Source organism: Heptranchias perlo, chromosome 8 (genome assembly GCF_035084215.1).
Source record: "Heptranchias perlo isolate sHepPer1 chromosome 8, sHepPer1.hap1, whole genome shotgun sequence".
NCBI classification, from domain to species: Eukaryota; Metazoa; Chordata; class Chondrichthyes; order Hexanchiformes; family Hexanchidae; genus Heptranchias; species Heptranchias perlo.
This window is the reverse complement of record NC_090332.1, coordinates 65,380,012-65,397,896: the sequence shown is the minus strand read 5'-3', so window position 1 is coordinate 65,397,896 and position 17,885 is coordinate 65,380,012. Positions and strand designations below refer to the sequence as shown.

Here is a 17,885-nt window from a genome sequence, read left to right as displayed (position 1 = left end):
AAGTCTTATGATGAATTTAAAAGTAAAAAGTTATTAAGCCAGTGTAAGATTATGCTAGGGACTTAGCAAAACAGAGTAATTTTTCTCAGATATATTATGCAATACAGACCAATATCAAAGTACAATAGTTTCTAGCATCAAATAAATGACAGGCATTAAAAATCTTCATTTCTGAAATGTGTTTATTATGGCTGCATTGCTGGGCAACCCTTTGATCTACCCGGACATGCCAAGTCCCAGTGATAAAGTATTTTTCTTGCGCTTTAAATTTATCTAATCATTTTCTCGATTTCCATAAACCATGGTAACCCAATTATAAAACATGTACAAATAGCTGTGTAATTTCTAGATTTCCTTTAATACCCAATATGCTTTTTAGGAATTTGCGTGCCGTGCCTGTGCTAAGGGTAATGTTTGAGCCATCACCAGGCTTGTGCCAACATGCAGTTACCTTCTCACCAGCTTTCTCCCCGCTCTCTTTAACTTTACCAGTTCCTTTGTATCTAGGTATCTGAACATGAACATAAAAGAAATCATTTAACTAGTGCTACATCTGGCATGGAATGAGTGACTCCAAGTGGTCAGCAAGTGAAAAGGTGAAGTCTTTGGTAATAAATGCTGAACTCATTGAAACTTCCTTCCAGGGAGTGGGTTTACGTGAAAGAAAGGTTATTGTTGAATTAATACCCACCAGGCATGAAAGCATTTAACTGAGATGGTAAAAATTATATGTAGAAAATCCAATGAATATAGGTATTGTACCGTGATACTGAATGCACTGCAGAGTGACAAACTCAACAGAACATGGATTTAGTTACATTACTGCAAACCAAATCTGAGTCTAAATAGCGACCAATGGGTATTAAAATACAAAAAACAGCATCACACATGCCCAGCATGCTTGTTAGTAAGAACATTTACATCATTATATTCAGTTTCAAAAAAGACAGGCATGGGCCGGACAGATTTTTAAAAAGTGGTAATACAACAAGAGACAAGATAAAATGCAACATTGACCTCCTCATCCTTCACAGGAAAGCATGAAAACAAACAAGGAAAGTCAGTGAAGAGAATAGTGTTCCAGAATGCAGATAATGAACTACACAGACACAATACTAAGGACTTTAAAGACACCAATAAAGTGACAAAGAACAGGGGGGAAAAAAAAAATCAGAATTAAAACTGATAAACATGCCACAAAATATTAACTACTAGAAATGTTTTTACATGTTCCTTCTTGCTACAGTTACAGTTGCAGCTCAAGGATTTCCTATTACACTACTGGGTGTATACTGTAGGCCACCAAATAGTAGAAGGAGATAGGAGGAGCAAATTTGCAGGCAAATAACAAAGATGCAAGAACTATAAAGTAGTGATAATGGGGGACTTCAATTATCCCAATATAGACTGGGACAGTAACAGTGTAAAGGGCAAAGAAGGGGAGGAATTCCTGAATTGTGTTCAAGAGAACTTTCTGGAACCGTGGGCTCAATTTCCAAAGTAAAAAAATGGGTGGGTTGGGGGCGAGGGGGCATTGAAAATTGCCATCATTTCAGACCTGCCTCGAACAAGTCCATTTCCAGTTTTCACCAGGGCAGGAAGAGGGGCGGGCAACCAACCCGGTGGCTGGTTGGGCTTTAAAACCGTTCAAGGAGGCTTCCGGCCTCCATTTTTCTCCAATTCCCGATTACATCCCTGGGGGGCCGGGATTACCAAGCCTTCTGTTTTAGGCCTCGTGAAAGGAGGCGAGAAGGCCCGAGACTAACAGGCAGGTGCCTAGAATGGCACAGCTTGTGGGCCTGGAGGAGCAGGAGTGCTTCCCCCAGGCCCAACAAGCCTACCTGCAACAACCTCCCAATGATTGCAGATCCCCGACCCAATCCTCCTCAACGATCGCGGACCCCCGCAATGACCCCTGATCCCGACACCCCCTCCGGTCCCATCCCCCATGACTCGCGACCCCAGTGACAACCTATGCCCACCTGTGCCCTCCTCCCCCATCCATACAAACAAAGTCTTGCCTGCAGACTTACCTGAAGACGTCCTCTCCCTGGCTAGTCTCCCGTCCAACTGAGACCAGTTTGTCAATCAGCTGGTCAGTCAGACGGGAAACCAACAAAAAAAAGACGTCCTTGTGTCAAAATCGTAAGGACGTCCAGGAAACTCTTACTAATTTCCTGACCTCAATTTGACCCTCCTTCCCGACTCAGTTTTAAAATTGAGCCCAGTGTGTTTCCAGCCCAACCAGGAAGGAAACAGTGCTGGATCTAGTTCTGGAGAATAAAGCAGGGCATGTGTAGCCTCTTTCACTGGAGGAGCATTTGGGGAGCAGTGATTATAGTATCATTAGGTTTAGAATAGTTATGGAAAAGAACAAGGAACAATCAAATGTAAAAATGCTTAACTAAATTTCAGTGAGTTAAAAAGGGATCTTGTCCAGGGGGATTGGAATCAAAAATTGGTAGGCAAAACAGTAATTGAACAATGGGAGGCCTTCAAGGAGGAGATGGTTCAGGTGCAGAGTAGACACATCACTACGAGGTGGGAAGGAAGGACATCCAAAGCTAGAGCTCCCTGGATGACTAAAGATATAGAGAGTAAAGTGAAACAGAAAAAGGAGGCTAATGACAAATGTAAGGTTCATAATACAGTAGAAACTCAGGCTGAATACAGAAAGTACAGAGGAGATCTCAAAAAGGGAATAAGAGGGGCAAAGGGAGAGAGTATGAGAATAGATTAGCGGCTAACGTAAAAGGAAACCCAAAAGTCTTTTATAAACATATAAATAGTAAAAGGGTAGTCAAAGGGTGGGGCCGATTAGGGACAGAAAAGGAGATCTTCTTGTGGAGGCAGAGGGCATGGCTGAGGTACTAAATGAATGCTTCACATCAGTCTTCAATAGAGAAGAGGATGCTGCTATTGTAGCAGTAAAGGGGGTAGTAGCGATATTGGATAGGATAAAAATTGATAGAGAAGGTACTTAAAAGATTGGCAGTACTCAAAGTAGTAAAATCACCCAGTCCAGATGGGATGCATCCTAGGTTAGAGGGAAATACAGGTGGAAATTGCAGAAGATCTCGCCACAATCTGCCAATACTCCTTATATATGGGGATAAACCCAACAATTACAGGCCAATCAGCCTAACGTTGGTGGTGGGGAAACTATTACAGACAATAACCTGGGACAAAATTAATTGGCAATTGGAAAAGCATGGGCTAATAAATGAAAGTCAGCATGGATGTGTTAAAGGAAAATAGTGTTTGGATAACTTGATTGAGTTCTTTGATGATGTAACAGAGAGGGTTCATGAGGGTGGTTCAATTGATGTTGCGAATATGGACTTTCAAAAGACATTTGATAAAAGTACCACAATAGACTTGTTAGCAAATTAAAGCCCATGGGATTAAAGGGACGTGGCAGCGTGGATACAAAATTGGCTAAGGGACAGAAAGCAGAGAGTAGTGGTGAACGGTTGTTTTTCAGACTGGAGGGAAGTATACAGTGGTGTTCCTCAGGGGTCTGTATTAAGGGCATTGCTCTTTTTGATATATATTAATGATCTGGACTTGGGTAGACAGGGTATAATTTCAAAGTTTGCAGATGACAAGAAACTCAGGAATGTAGTAAACAATATGAAGGATTGTAAACAGACTTCAGGAGGACATACAGACTGGTAAAATGGGCAGACCACATGGCAGATGAAATTTAATGCAGAGAAATGTGAAGTGATACATTTTGGTAGGAAGAATGAGGGAGGGGCAATATAAACTAAATGGTACAATTTTAAAGGGGGTGCAGGAACAGAGAGACCTCAGGATGCACATACACAAATCTTTGAAGGCGGCAGGGCAAGTTGAGAAGGCTGTTAAAAAAGCATACGGGATCCTGGACTTTATTAATAGAAGCATAGAGTACAAAAACAAGGAGGTTATGCTAAACCTTTATAAAACACTGGTTAGGCCTCAGCTGGAGTATTGTGTTCAATTCTGGGCACCACACTTTAGGAGGAATGTCAAGGCCTTAGAGAGGGTGCAGAAGAGATTTACTAAAATGGTGCTAGGGATGAGGGACTTCAGTTATGTGGAGAGACTGGAGAAGCTGGTATTGTTCTCCTTAGAACAGAGAAGGTTAAGGGGAGATTTGATAGAGGTGTTCAAAATCATGAACAGTTTCAACAGAGCAAATAAGGAGAAACTGTTTCCAGTGACAGAAGAGTCCTGCTCCCTCGACCCTATTCCCACCAAAGTGCTGACCACCCAACTTCCCTTCTTGGTTAGCTAATATTGTTAACGGTTCCTTCTCAACAAGTACTGTACCCCTCCCCTTCCAAATCTGCTGTCATCACCCCCCTCCTAAAAAAAAAACCACCTTTAACCCCTCTGTCCTTGCAAACTACCTCTCCATCTCCAACCTCCCTGAAAGTATTCCCGCCTCCCAAATCCGTGCCCATCCTTCCCACAACTCAATGTTTGAATCCCTCCAATCAGGTTTCCACCCCTGCCACAGTACTGAAACGGCCCTTATCAAAGTCACAAATGACATCCTCTGTGACTGTATCCATGGTAAACTATCCCTCCTCATCTTTCTCGACCTGTCTGCAGCCTTTGACACGGAAAAGGATGGTGTGGTCAACCAACGCCTCTCCTCCGTCATCCAGCTGGATGGGACTTCAGCTGCCTAGGCCCTAAGCTCTGGAATTCCCTCCCTAAACCTCTTCACCCCTCTACCTCTCTCTCCTCCTTTAAGATGCCCCTTAAAACCTACCTCTTTGACCAAGCTTTTGGTTACCTGTCCTAATGCCTTCCCAGGTGGCTCAGTATTAAATTGTTTGGTAACACTCCTGTGAAATATCTTGGGACGTTTTACTACATTAAAAGCGCTTTTGTTGTAACCAGAGGACACAGATCTAAGGTGATCGGCAAAAGAGCCAGAGGCGACGTGAGGTAACATTTTTTTTTAACGCAGCGAGTTGTAAAGATGTGGAATGCACTGCCTGAAAGGGTGGTGGAAGCAGATTCAATAGTAACTTTCAAAAGGGAATTGGATAAATACTTGAAGGGAAAAAATTTACAGGGCTATGAGGAAAGAGCAAGGGAATAGGACTGATTGGATAGCTCTTTCAAAAGAGCCGGCACAGGCACGATGGGCCAAATGGCCTCCTCCTGTGCTGTACGTACCATGATCTTGTGATAAATCTGAATTGAGATTGCAGAGAAAGCTCTTCTATTTTACAATGTATAATTGCTATAATGAATAGGGAGAAAATACTATTATACTTCGTTCAGACATTCAAAAATAACCTATAACCAAAGGATAAAATTCTTTTAAGAAAAATTACATTTCTCCTTTCTTGAATGAACCAGAATTATGTTTTTTCCCCCCTGGTTTTCTTTTCAAAAAAGGTGTTTCATGTTCACCCTAATGTAAGAGATTAGTGTGGAGAAAAAAAATACTTTTCCATTTTTTTATACCCAGTTTGAGCATCAAGCAGTTTCAGGTTCAGGAGAGCTCTCAAATACAAAATAAAGATCTCTCATCCCTGCTTTTCAACTAGGTTTAACTTCAATTTCAGAACAGCACTTGCTTTTATGGCACTCTAAACTTTTTTTCCCCATAACCCACACCTTCCATTGTTTTGGCCTTTGAATGACATTGATTAGAAATGGGTTTAGATTGGTCAAGATCATTTCATGTAGGAGAGCATACAAGCAGCAAAAGGAAGAAAGTTTCATTCCATCAGTCAGTGCTAGATTAAAAGTCATATCCAGCAGACAAAAAAGGCAGAACTAATCCAGTGCGCCAACCAGTTATTCCCAGTGTTTAATCCTCGACTAGCCTTCTGTTCAAAATTGCCTAATAATTGGATTGGCTCATTACTCCATTCTCATTTGCATTATTTCTCTTCCTACAATTCTCTCCTCTGGGGCTTACGCCCCTGAAGGAGTTGACAGCTCCACAGGTGGCAGAAACAGCCGTTCTTCATGTGCAAGCCTGGATAGCACATATCTGCACACTACTGTATCAAGGATGCATCAAGGCCAAGTTCAACCCTGACCTCACCCAACATCCACAAGTGCTCAGTCAAATGCAATTATAGAATCATAGAAGTTTACAACATGGAAACAGGCCCTTCGGCCCAACATGTCCATGTCGCCCAGTTTATACCACTAAGCTAGTCCCAATTGCCTGCACTTGGCCCATATCCCTCTATACCCATCTTACCCATGTAACTGTCCAAATGCTTTTTAAAAGACAAATGTAAGGAATCTTACAACACCAGGTTATAGTCCAACAAATTTATTTTAAAATCACAAGCTTTCGGAGATTATCTCCTTCGTCAGATTAAAAGACAAAATTGTACCCGCATCTACTACCGCCTCTGGCAGCTCGTTCCAGACACTCACCACCCTTTGAGTGAAAAAAATTGCCCCTCTGGACCCTTTTGTATCTCTCCCCTAATTAGAAGCAGGAACACTTGATATTTCCTCTCCCAGCCAGGTACAGGAAAGCCAACTGGACCAACATTCAGACCAAGGTTGCCTAACTCATCACATACCAGGAATTAAATCTTCTCAGTTTGCACAACTCTACCACAACATGTACTATACTTCCCTTCTACACAATTACAGTAGCTTACAAGATCTTATTCTTGCAACACTTTTCCTTCCTGATATCAGTCCATTGTTAATGCAAACTTCTGTGCTACCAAACCAAGTTAGTAACAGTGTTTAGCTATTTCTCACAATCTTTACCATCTAAGTATAAGGATAAAAATCCATTGAAAAGTTTAGGTTCAAGATTAAGAAAGAAGCTGAATCACTGGGAGTGGGGCAGGGGGAAGAAGGGAGGGAAGGAGTGAAGGGCAAGAAAAAGAATTGGACGATTCGGCTTCTGTTTGCCACTGTAAACAAATCTCCTAAACATGAAACTCCTGTTGGTAGATTCCACATTTGATTTTACAAATCAACATGGCTGCTATAAACACAAACTCCAAATTACTAGCTAATCACTGGTCAAATGGATTTCATGTAGCTACATTGCATATGGCCCTCGAGGCTATAGTCACTTTTGGTTGGAAAAAAAAAGCTGAAAAAACCTCCTGCATATACACACATTTTATCAGCTTTTTTTTTTGAAGGATCACATTTGAGGATTGTTAGGGGAGAAGCAAGTGGCAGATGGGGCAGTGGTGGCCATATTTTCTGCTTCTGTAATCTTATTTTTCTCCCTCCTTTTGGCATAACAGGATGCTTCTGAATGCAGCTCTGAACATAAATGAAGCAAAGCGAGCTTTTGTTTCTTCACTCAAAACACAGTACATTTTTTTTACACCGTATATCAATCTTTCCCTCCACACGGAAAAGAAATCAGTGCTTGGGACTCTACCAGGCGAGACTATAGCTGGGCCCAACTGTTTTGTGACTGGACTTTGTGATTAAAAAAAAATTGATTTTTGTCCGAATGTTTAACTTGTATTTCTGGAAACAGGATGTGAGGGGTTCAAAGCCTACAGCACGCAGGGTGTTTCTCAAAGAAAAAGCCACGAACCCAGAGTCCAAACAGACTGGCTGCGGTTAACTTCATGAGGTGTGAAGTGTCACAGAAAGCAGGGTGTCTAAGGTGCTAATCGTGTATAATATACAGATTTCACATTGCAAAGCAAGCATCGCATGCCATTGTCAAAGATTACCCAAACATTTAATATTGATAATGTAAATGCAGCCTTTTGTTTATTTTTAAAAGGATGTTGCATCATATATCTGGGCTGACTTTATACCAGTAAACAGTCGGTTTTCAGCTTTCCAACCACAACGAGGTTAGTTTTGAAATTGCAGCAAGTCTGAAGTGAGCTCATCACGCCGTTCTTGCTGACTTACATTTCCCTCCAATCCCCCAATGCCTCAGATTAAAAATTTGTATCATGTTTAAATTCCTTCACGGCTTCACCCCTCCCTATCTGTAACCTCCTCCTGTGCTACAATTCTTCGAATTCCCAATTCCTCGGACTCTGGTCCATTAAGCATCTTCTCCCACTTTCACCCACCATTGGCGGCTGTACCTTCAGCCACCAAAGCCCCAAAGCTCTCGAATTGCCTAAACTGCTTCACCTCCCTCTTCTCCTTAGAACCCACCTCTTTGACCAAACTTTTGGTCACCCCTCCTAATATCTCCTTTGAGTCAGTGTATGTTATTTCCATACACCTCGGAAGCATCTTGGAATATTTCTCTACATTAAAGGCACAGTATAAATGCAAATTGCTGCTGTTCTATTTTAATGTGGAGAACGTGAGTGACATTTATGATTTTAGAAATTGAGAATACTGAAGTGCACAATTCACTGTTTACTGTGTGCTGTTCATTTGCCCATTTCACTTAAATAAATCGTCTGTTGGTTTACAGCCTGAGGCTCAGTCTGATCAGAGTGAATATACACTCTTTTTTTCAGATAGGAGAATCATGTGATGGCACGCAACACATTTCAGCAACTAGTATAGTGAGTAAGGGTTCGTCGTTGCAATCCCTGGGTTTTGCTGTTTTACAACAACAACTACTTGAATTTATATAGTTCCTTTAACGTAGTAAAACGTCCCAAGATGCTACACAGGAGCATAAACAACAAAATTTGACACCAAGCCACATAAGGAGGTATTAGGACAGGTGACCAAAAGCTTGGTCAAAGAGGTAGATTTTAAGGAGCATCTTAAAGGAGGAGAGAGAGGTAGAGGGGCGAAGAGGTTTAGGGAGGGAATTCCAGAGCTTGGAGCTAAGGCAGCTGAAGGCACGGCCGCAAATGGTGGAGTGATTAAAATCAGTGATGCGCAAGAGGCAAGAATTGGAGGAGTGCAGAGATCTCGGAGGGTTGTAGGGCTGGAGGAGGTTACTGAAATAGGGAGGGGCAAGGCCATGGAGGGATTTGAAAACAAGGATGAGAATTTACCTGGATAATGAGCAAAAAAAAAAAATACTCCAAATCGTAGGGGACACAAAGTCTGCTTACAGCAATGCTGAACTCACAAACTGTCTAGTGTAAAAAACCTACAAGTGTGATAGGTTTATATCCCTCAAGGTTACACCTCAGCTAGCAGAGTTATTCTACTTCTCCCCCCCCCCCCTTTTCTAGAAGCTTAATCCTACCAAGGTACAGTTCCACGAACACCAGTAGCCCGCCAGTAACTCACACAAATGGCCATTCTTCATGCCTAACCCTAGACGGCAAGTGCTGGCAGAAGGCTAAATTTTTCTACATTCTACATTTTCTACATGCCTAGCTTCTGTCAGCTAATTCAGCACAGAACAGCAATCAAATCTGGTCCTTATGGCTCAGCAATACACCAAATGGTGTCTTTTCCCCTAGGCCATAAGAGGAACCTCCTTTTAAGTGTTTCTTGAATTCTCATTACATAGAATCTGCAGCACAGAAATAATCCTAGGATGTGCATTTTCAGACTCTGTGAGGCTTGTACCCCTTAAGGTTGAGGTTGAGGTTGTATGGGGAAGAAAAAGAGAACAGCCAGCGAGTGCGGGGCGAAGTTCCAAAAGTGTCTTACATGTACTGCCATTAGCTCTAGCAGAATACTGGAGAACTGGTTCTGAATAATGATCTTGATTAAAAGTAACTGAGTTACAACGCCAATGACCAAGTAACACTGCTTCTCAGTCAGACTGCGAGATGGACTACCTCAGGGTAGTTGGGAGCTTTACCTGCCTGCCTGCTGATGCAGATGGACACAGATGGTCCACAGAAGAAGCTGTACCACCACCCAGTGGAAAGGAAGGAAGGAAGGGAAAAAGACAGAAAGAAAAGAGAGCTGTTTGGTCAGTGGGTTTTTCCCCCAGAGGTGAGCTTTATATGGCCTGTAATGCTGCTGAAACGAGGTGTGCTTCAGCCATGTATACTCCTGCTGAAAGCCAGCTTGAAGGTTCTGCAGGGCAGTCAACAGGCCACTGAGACAAATATCAAAGTCGCAAACTAAGCAGGAGACACCTGACATCCTGGATGACTGCAGTGATCTTTTCATAGTACCTATTCTTAAAATATTGTCAGAATTCATCTTAAAACATGGCATTTTTTTTTTCCGCTGACTGGAAGCAGTTTGTCCAAGTATCATCCCATTTTCTTCCTAAGCAGATTTGGTCCCGCAGCATTTCTTGAATGAGCTTTAATACACTTCAGTGCAGCATTCAAAAAGCCATTTTTTGCCACCTAGTGGCAGAAAATTTGTACCGCCTACTCCTGGTGGTTCACAGTACATGTGCTAAAACGATTATCCAATAACTTTAATTAAACACAACTAACAAGGCAATATGAAAATTTAAGTGGTAAAACAATCTAAGTAATCAGTTAGTTTGAATTAAGCAACTTTGAATTAAGAGTAGACTGTACTGCAGAACCTTTTATTTACAGTCAAGTCCTCTCAATTCAAAAAGTTGCTTACTACTACTTGATAACTCAATTTTTAAAAGCAGTAAATTCCCACTTTGCTGTAATTGATGTTGTTTAAATTAGATTATTGAATAATTCAAATAGGATTCAGAGCAGATCTTGAATGGGCTGTGATAGACCTTGGTGCCGCCTACTGACAGAAAGGTTGTACAGTCTATTCCTGATAATTCAGTCATTTTTGTGATTGTGTGGAAATAAGATTTGAACTATCCAATAATTTGAATGAATCAATGTAAATAGCACAACAAAGTGGGAATTTACTGGCTAAAAATTGAATTCAGATAGTTTGAATTAAGCAATTTTGAATTAAAAGGAATCAACTGTATACCAAAGAAAAGGTTCTTCGGTACAGTCTCCTCAGAATCCAAACTATCTGATGGTTCAATTTTTTAAACCACTAAATTCCCACTTTGCAGCTATTTATCTTGCTTCATTCAAATTATTGGATAATACAATTTTTAATGAGCACAAAAAGTGACTGGATCAGTAGACTGTAAATACTGTAATGGATGCAGGGTAGCCATGGATTTAGTAATTTAAAAAAATTATGACCCCTTATTCTGTTTATGCAAATGAAGTCTAATGCCTTTAGTGCAACAGTACATTTATGGCACTATTGATACTCAAAATATTATTCGATTAAAGTAATGGACAAAGCTAGCTCTGCTCTCTTACCTTGCTGCCTGTATTTAAAGCACTTTGCCTCCCTTCTGGAAGCTTGCGTGGAACCTGCACAATATCAGTCACATCTTGGGCTACCTATTATAGGAGCAGACAACAGCTGTTGCAATGTTGTATAATATTTTTAAAATATGCGTTAAAGTATCATCATGCTGCAACAAATAATCATATAACATTCTGGTACTCATCACAATATCTTCACTTTTTTGCTTTCATCAGAACATTGGGAAAACTCTTTGCTGAAGTTCTAAAGAACTGCAAGAATAGCAAAGGAAGATAGAGGAACAGAAAGAGGACAGTGGGAATTAGTTTTGGATTTCTCTAACAAACAGCTGGCACAAACACAATGGGCCAAACGGCCTCCTTCTGTGCTGTAAACTTCGACAGTTCTATCACACACTGAAAGAAAGGAGGTTGAAATTTTGAAAGTTTGATCAGGGCTCCAGAAGTTAACTTAGTTTAACGTAAGTGACTGCTTTCGGCACTGCTCAGCTGTTCAACAATTCTATTTAGTTAAATAGTAGAGCCATGCATTGCTCAAAGTAATGGCTTTAGTTTGACAGATCCCTGCAAGGCATTGTGGGATTGTCATCTTCAGACTTGGTGATCATCCGGTAATCGTGATTAGTCACTTGCCCAAATTGCTCTATCAATAGATTCCACTGGACTTAACCTTGCCTCAACCTCAAATAATAAACTCAGACCTGAAAAACAACTTTTTATTTTATTCAGATAAAACAGATATTTGACAAAACATTGTAAACAGAAATAATGTTAATAAAAGGAATAAATAGCATACACACACTTTGGACAAAGGCCTTGTTCCCTCTCCATTCTTTGGTGCATATTCTCAAACACTCTCCCCTTACTGATGTACATACATTATAGACAGCCCCACTGTACATGGACGTTGTGCCAGAGGACTAGAGGATTGCAACATAACACCTCTGTTCAAGAGAGAAAAGGGATAAACCAGATAACTATACGCCAGTCAACCTAACATCCATAGTAGGTAATCTTGCAAATGCCGTAATACTTAGAATGGCATGAGTTAATTGAGGACTGCCAGATTAGTAAAAAAGCAAATAGGTAGTACAGTTAATTATGAAGAGGACCACAAGTAACTTCAGGAGGACAAAAACAGATTGGCAGATTGAACAGATAGATGTTAGATGAAATTTAATGTGAAGAAATGTGAAGTGATACATTTTGGGAGGGAGACTAAGGAGATGAAATTACACTAAACTGTAAAGCATTAAAAGGAGTAAAGTACAGAGTGACTTAGGGTCTCAATCACAGATCTTTAAGAGTGAGAGAACAAGATGATAAAGCTAAAAAAAAAGCATATGGGATAAATTGAGGCACAAAAAGGACAAAAGCAAAAGAAGTAATGCTAAATCTAAACAAATCATTGACTAGTTGCAGTTAGAAGAGTGTTTGGACACCCTACTTTAAGTAGGACGTCAAGGCCATGGAAAGGATATAAAAGAGATATACTAAAATGACACTGAGGACGAAAGACTTCAGTTATAAGGAGGCGATAGCGAAATTGTGGCTCTTTTCACTAGAAAGTGGTTAAGAAGATCTCTGAAGGACATGCTGAAAACTATGATGGCTTTTGATAAAGTAAATATTTCCGCTATTTCCACTAGTCAGTGAGTCAGCAACTAGAAGGCATAAAATTTAAGATCATTACTGAAGAAAAAAGGGAGCATTAGGGGAAATTATTTTATATAGAGGGTTGTTAGGACATGCAATGTAGAAGTAGAATCCATAATAGCTTTTAAAAAGGAAAGGGAATGAATATTTGAAAGAAAAAGGTGACAGGTATGGGGAAAAAAGGCAAAGGAATAAGATGAACTGATAGCGCTTTGAGAGGCAGTGCTGGAACATGGGTCAAATGACCCTTTTTTGTGCTGTAAAACTGTATGATTCTAAAAGTGGTTCTGTAACACTGGTTCTGAATCTTCATTACTATATAAACTGCCCCATTTATATTGCAAGGAGTTTTCTAGAGGAGCTACATCATTAAAACTGCACACGCATAGTTGTTTTAAAGTCATGAGTCATGATTGTAGCTTGGCCTCTTGTACATTCCTCAATGACTGAAGGTGCACTGCAGAAGTCAGAGTACAGGACAGCTTGCTGGCCCGTACAGATGGCCTGAGCAGTTTAGCCTACTGGTAGCTTAAAGGCATAGCCACCTCCAACAGTAAGCCTGATAATGTTGATGTTGCTGCTGGGTGAGATGCTGCTTTGGAAATTGCCTTTGGAAGCAACAGCACCACCTTGTTTACATTGCTAGCTTGCAAAGTTGCAAAAGTAAAAGGCTTTATAAAACTGCAACTCAGCAGAGCCAGGCTTAAAAAGGTTCAAATTTTTCTTTACAACCATTCCCAGCTTTAGTATCAGGAGATTATAAGCCAGCAACTGCTACCAGCCAATTTCCTCTCACCCCAAAAAAAACTATCATTGCTTTTATGGAAAGGCATAATTTTGGAACATGGCTAACAATCTGGCTGGCACAGAATCCTGTGTAGTCATCACAGTAATGGGCACCATCATCTCTCCCAAACAACAGACCAGTGGATATTTTCTATGTCTATCTGGTAATGTTTCAATGGATACCATGGCTTCTGTTTTGCTGAGATCATGTCATTATTGCAAAGCAACTCGTCAGGGTAAAACAGCATCAATAATACCATTTGATTGATATTCTTAAGATTTCACTTGATTACTGCAGGGTTTAGGGGAAATTTTGAATGTATTCTTCAAATGATTACACGTGGTTGCTGACCTCTTTGAGGACCTCAAATGTAAATGGTTGATTGGAAAGAAAAAGGTTGTTGGGGTTCATTGCCATTTCTTGTTCCAAGCTTGATCTTTTTATGTTCTTGATGCCAAATGTTGCCCCCTAGTGCTGAGACACATTGGTACACCAGCATGCTGCATCATGGATGGCAAGACAAGAGTTTGCACATGTAGATTCCTCACAATTTGCCGAGTCTCTCAAAAAGGAGAGTGTGGGTGCTGAACAGCTTTCAGAAATCATCTAGTAGCCAATTTAAGAACTGCAGGAGCAAAAAGGTTAGGAGAGGGCTGGCTGCTTGCTTTTTCAGCCAAGGTATGCAAAGGGAGGGGGGGGCCCTAAATGGGAGAGGGGAGTGAAGGCATTTTTATTTTTAATCCAAAAACTTGACTTACCACACTTCTGCATTGGATGAATAACCTTTTGTACATTCCCAGAAATTCATCAAAATCAATCACTAATCAAACAAGGAAGAAATAAAGCAGTTACTTTAAAACTTCATCTGGATAAACACATTTTTTTTTAAAAAGGTTTTTGATTAGGTGATCTGCTGACAAAAACAATCTAATATTGTATCAAGTTATAGAACAAGGCAACAAACTAGAATAGCAAAATAACTACTTTGTTCATTCTCTAGTCCTGTGTCGATTGCCCAATTTAATTAGCTTGCTTACTCCAACCTTATCTAACACCGTCATTATTTTAAAGATTTGTACCATGTCTCTCTCAATCATCTTTTCTGCAGCAATATGTTTAGATGCTTTGGCCTTTCTACATAACTTTAGTCCCCATGGCATGCAACCAACCTGTCATTCTTCTGTAAACCCTTTCTAATGTAACTATATATTTTTTAAGGAAATGGACAGCAAAAGTACACATCGCACTCTAGATCTGGCCTCACCATTGATAGAAAGAAGACTTGCATTTATATAGTGCCTTTTACGACCCCAGGACGTGCCAAAGCACTTTTCAGCCAATGAAGTATTTTTGAAATGTAGTCACTATTGTAATGTAGAAACTACGGCAGCCAATTTGTGCACAGACAGCAATTTGATAATGACCAGATAATCTGTTTCAGTCGTGTTGGTTGAGGAATAAATATTGCCCAGGACACTGGGGATAACTCCCCTACTCTTCTTCGAAATAATGCCATGGGGTCTTTTACATCTACCTAAGGAGGTTTTAACATCTCATCCAAAAGACGGCACCTCCAACAATGCAGCACTCCCTCAGTACTGCAGTGGAGTGTCAGCCTAGATTTTGTGCTCAGGTCTCTGGAGTGGAAATTGAACCCATGACCTTCTGATTCAAAGGCGAGAGTGCTACCAATTGAGCCACAGCTGATGGCCAGATGTACGCAATGACAATATAACTTATTCTGACTTGTAAGCTGATGTCCCCCACATGCCTTTAATGGTACCAGGCATCAATTTTTTCTTCATTTTCTATCCAAGGGAAGTACCTGGCCTTCACTCAGTGTCTTCCTTGATGAAATGCTTGGAATTTGGAACTCAATATGTGGACAGTAGATGTTCCAAAACCTACATCCTACTTAATGCTAGTACTCACTGTAGATGTGATCTGTATGCAGGGTGCTTCAAAGTAAATTTTTGGGGGTTCAGAAGAGGAAATTACACATATAATGGAGTTATCAGATGATTGCCATGAAAGGAAAGTCTTTTTTTCTTGTTAAAATGTGATTATTCATTCCTAAGCAGACTTTGGATTTTCGGCATAGAGAGGTCTCTAATAATCTAGTACTAAAACAAATACACTAGAAAGGTAAAACCTATTATTACTAGGATCAGGTTACTGGAAGTAAAGCACTTCAGTGGCCTCAGCAAACATGTATAAAACGTATCATTGTAAAACACACTTACCATTATTAAAATCTTTATCCACTGCTTTAAACTCATCATTTACATATCTGTCCAGCATATTCCTATCAGTGAAACAATTTGAAAAGGTTAGAATTTTTTTAAAAAGGTTTGCAGCAAAATGTAATTTAAAAAGAAAAAACTGTTTTAAGTGGTATGTGCTGACTTACTTGTGAAAATGAGGAAAGAGATCTATGAATAGTTCCCTCAGTTCCTCCTTACTTATCTCACCATTCTTGTCCTAAAATCAAGGTAGATCATGGAGATGATTTTTTTTAAAATACATTGCCGTTGGATCATACAGCACTACACAGTTCTAAATCTGAACTTTTATAAGCAGAACATACTTCAAAGATTCCCATCCCATGTACGGGCACTAAATGGGCTAAAACTAGTAAGACTTTTTAATAAAACTAAAAGTATTAAAAATACACAACTCAAAGGAGTCCAGTGAAATGGGCAAATTGGATAGGTTATGATTTCTTGCACCAGATCAGAATTCACTGTATTTAAACAAAAATACCAGAAGATATTTCATTACAAAAGATTTCTGTTCTTACAAGCCAACACAATTTTAAAACAATTCACCTGGTTACAAAATTGTTTTCTGCAGAAGTTCAATGTGTTCATTGAGCAGCAGCAATCAACAAAGCAAACAGAATGTGGAGTTATGTTGTGAAAAGAGTAGTACAAGTCAGTAGAAATAATGTTCAAATGTATATCACTCTGGTCAGACCAAATGTTAAGTATGGTGTCCAGTTCTGGTCACTGGGACATAGGGAAGATATTCAAGCCACAAGATCAAGTGTCAGAGGCCTGAGTTAGGAAAAACTTGTGCTTATCAAGCTTGAAAGAAAGTGACTGAACGGTGAACTCAGCAAGTTATAAAGATAGGAAACAGTATAGAAAAAGTGGATCCAGAAGATTACTAAACTAAAGCATAGCAGCGGGACATAGGTTCAAACTGGTAAAAGGTAAATTTAGAATTGACGTCGGGAAGTTTTTCTTGACACAAGGAGAAGAATTTTAACCCCCAAGAACGGGTGGGCCTGGGGCAGTTGGGTAGTAAGAATAGTTGAATTCTTTAGCGGGACCACATCCCAGTTCCATCGCACCTACTTCCGGATTTAACCCAGGTGTGTTAGGATGCACGCGCAACAGAAACCCGTAAGTCCCGTCCCGACTTAAAGCTGGTGGGCCGATACTTAAAGGGGCAACATACCTCATTGCAACAGTTGAGGCATTTAAATTTTTTGTGCATTAGAAATGTAAAACAAATTTAACCTTATCTGTTTGGATTTCCCATTGCTTCTGATTCACGTCAGGTGAAAGCAGGCAAGTAGGATCAGATCCACGAGGTGAGTGCCTTTATTGCACAGCTTGAAGGCTGAGAGGAGCAGGAGTGCTTCATCCAGGTCCAACAAGCACACCTGGCCGACATGACCCCACGAGCGGAAACCCCCCCCCCTCCTCGCCCCACGTTGGAGCCACCACCCCCCCCCCCACCTCGCCCCACGTTGGAGCCACCACCCCCCCCCCACCTCGCCCCACGTTGGAGCCACCACCCACCCCCCCCCACCTCGCCCCACGTTGGAGCCACCACCCACCCCCACCTCGCCCCACGTTGGAGCCACCACCCACCCCCTCCTCGCCCCACGTTGGAGCCACCACCCACCCCCTCCTCCTCGCCCCACGTTGGAGCCACCCCCCCCCCCCCCCCCCCTCCTCGCCCCACGTTGGAGCAGCCACCCCCCCCCCCCCCCCTCCTCGCCCCACGTTGGAGCCACCCCCCCCCCCCCCCCTCCTCGCCCCACGTTGGAGCCACCCCCCCCCCCCCCCCTCCTCGCCCCACGTTGGAGCCACCACCCACCCCCTCCTCGCCCCACGTTGGAGCCACCACCCACCCCCTCCTCCTCGCCCCACGTTGGAGCCACCCCCCCCCCCCCCCCCCTCCTCGCCCCACGTTGGAGCCACCCCCCCCCTCCTCGCCCCACGTTGGAGCCACCCCCCCCCTCCTCGCCCCACGTTGGAGCCACCACCCCCCCCCCCCCCCCTCCTCGCCCCGCGTTGGAG

General features: G+C 41.6%; 1 protein-coding gene across 3 annotated transcripts in view; it reads right to left on the bottom strand.

The window, feature by feature from the left end:
• cep43 (centrosomal protein 43) overlaps positions 1 to 17,885 on the bottom strand; it is a 74,248-nt gene that overhangs the window by 24,857 nt on the left and 31,506 nt on the right. For 2 of the 3 annotated variants that reach the window (XM_067989213.1, XM_067989215.1), the window contains exons 8-12: positions 15,983 to 16,053; positions 15,816 to 15,877; positions 14,331 to 14,392; positions 11,121 to 11,204; positions 452 to 511 (exon numbers count right to left, since the gene is read on the bottom strand). In XM_067989213.1, the coding sequence (XP_067845314.1) occupies positions 452 to 511; positions 11,121 to 11,204; positions 14,331 to 14,392; positions 15,816 to 15,877; positions 15,983 to 16,053 (339 nt within the window). The remainder of the gene's footprint in view (positions 1 to 451; positions 512 to 11,120; positions 11,205 to 14,330; positions 14,393 to 15,815; positions 15,878 to 15,982; positions 16,054 to 17,885) is intronic. The other variant, XM_067989214.1, reaches the window with a different exon arrangement.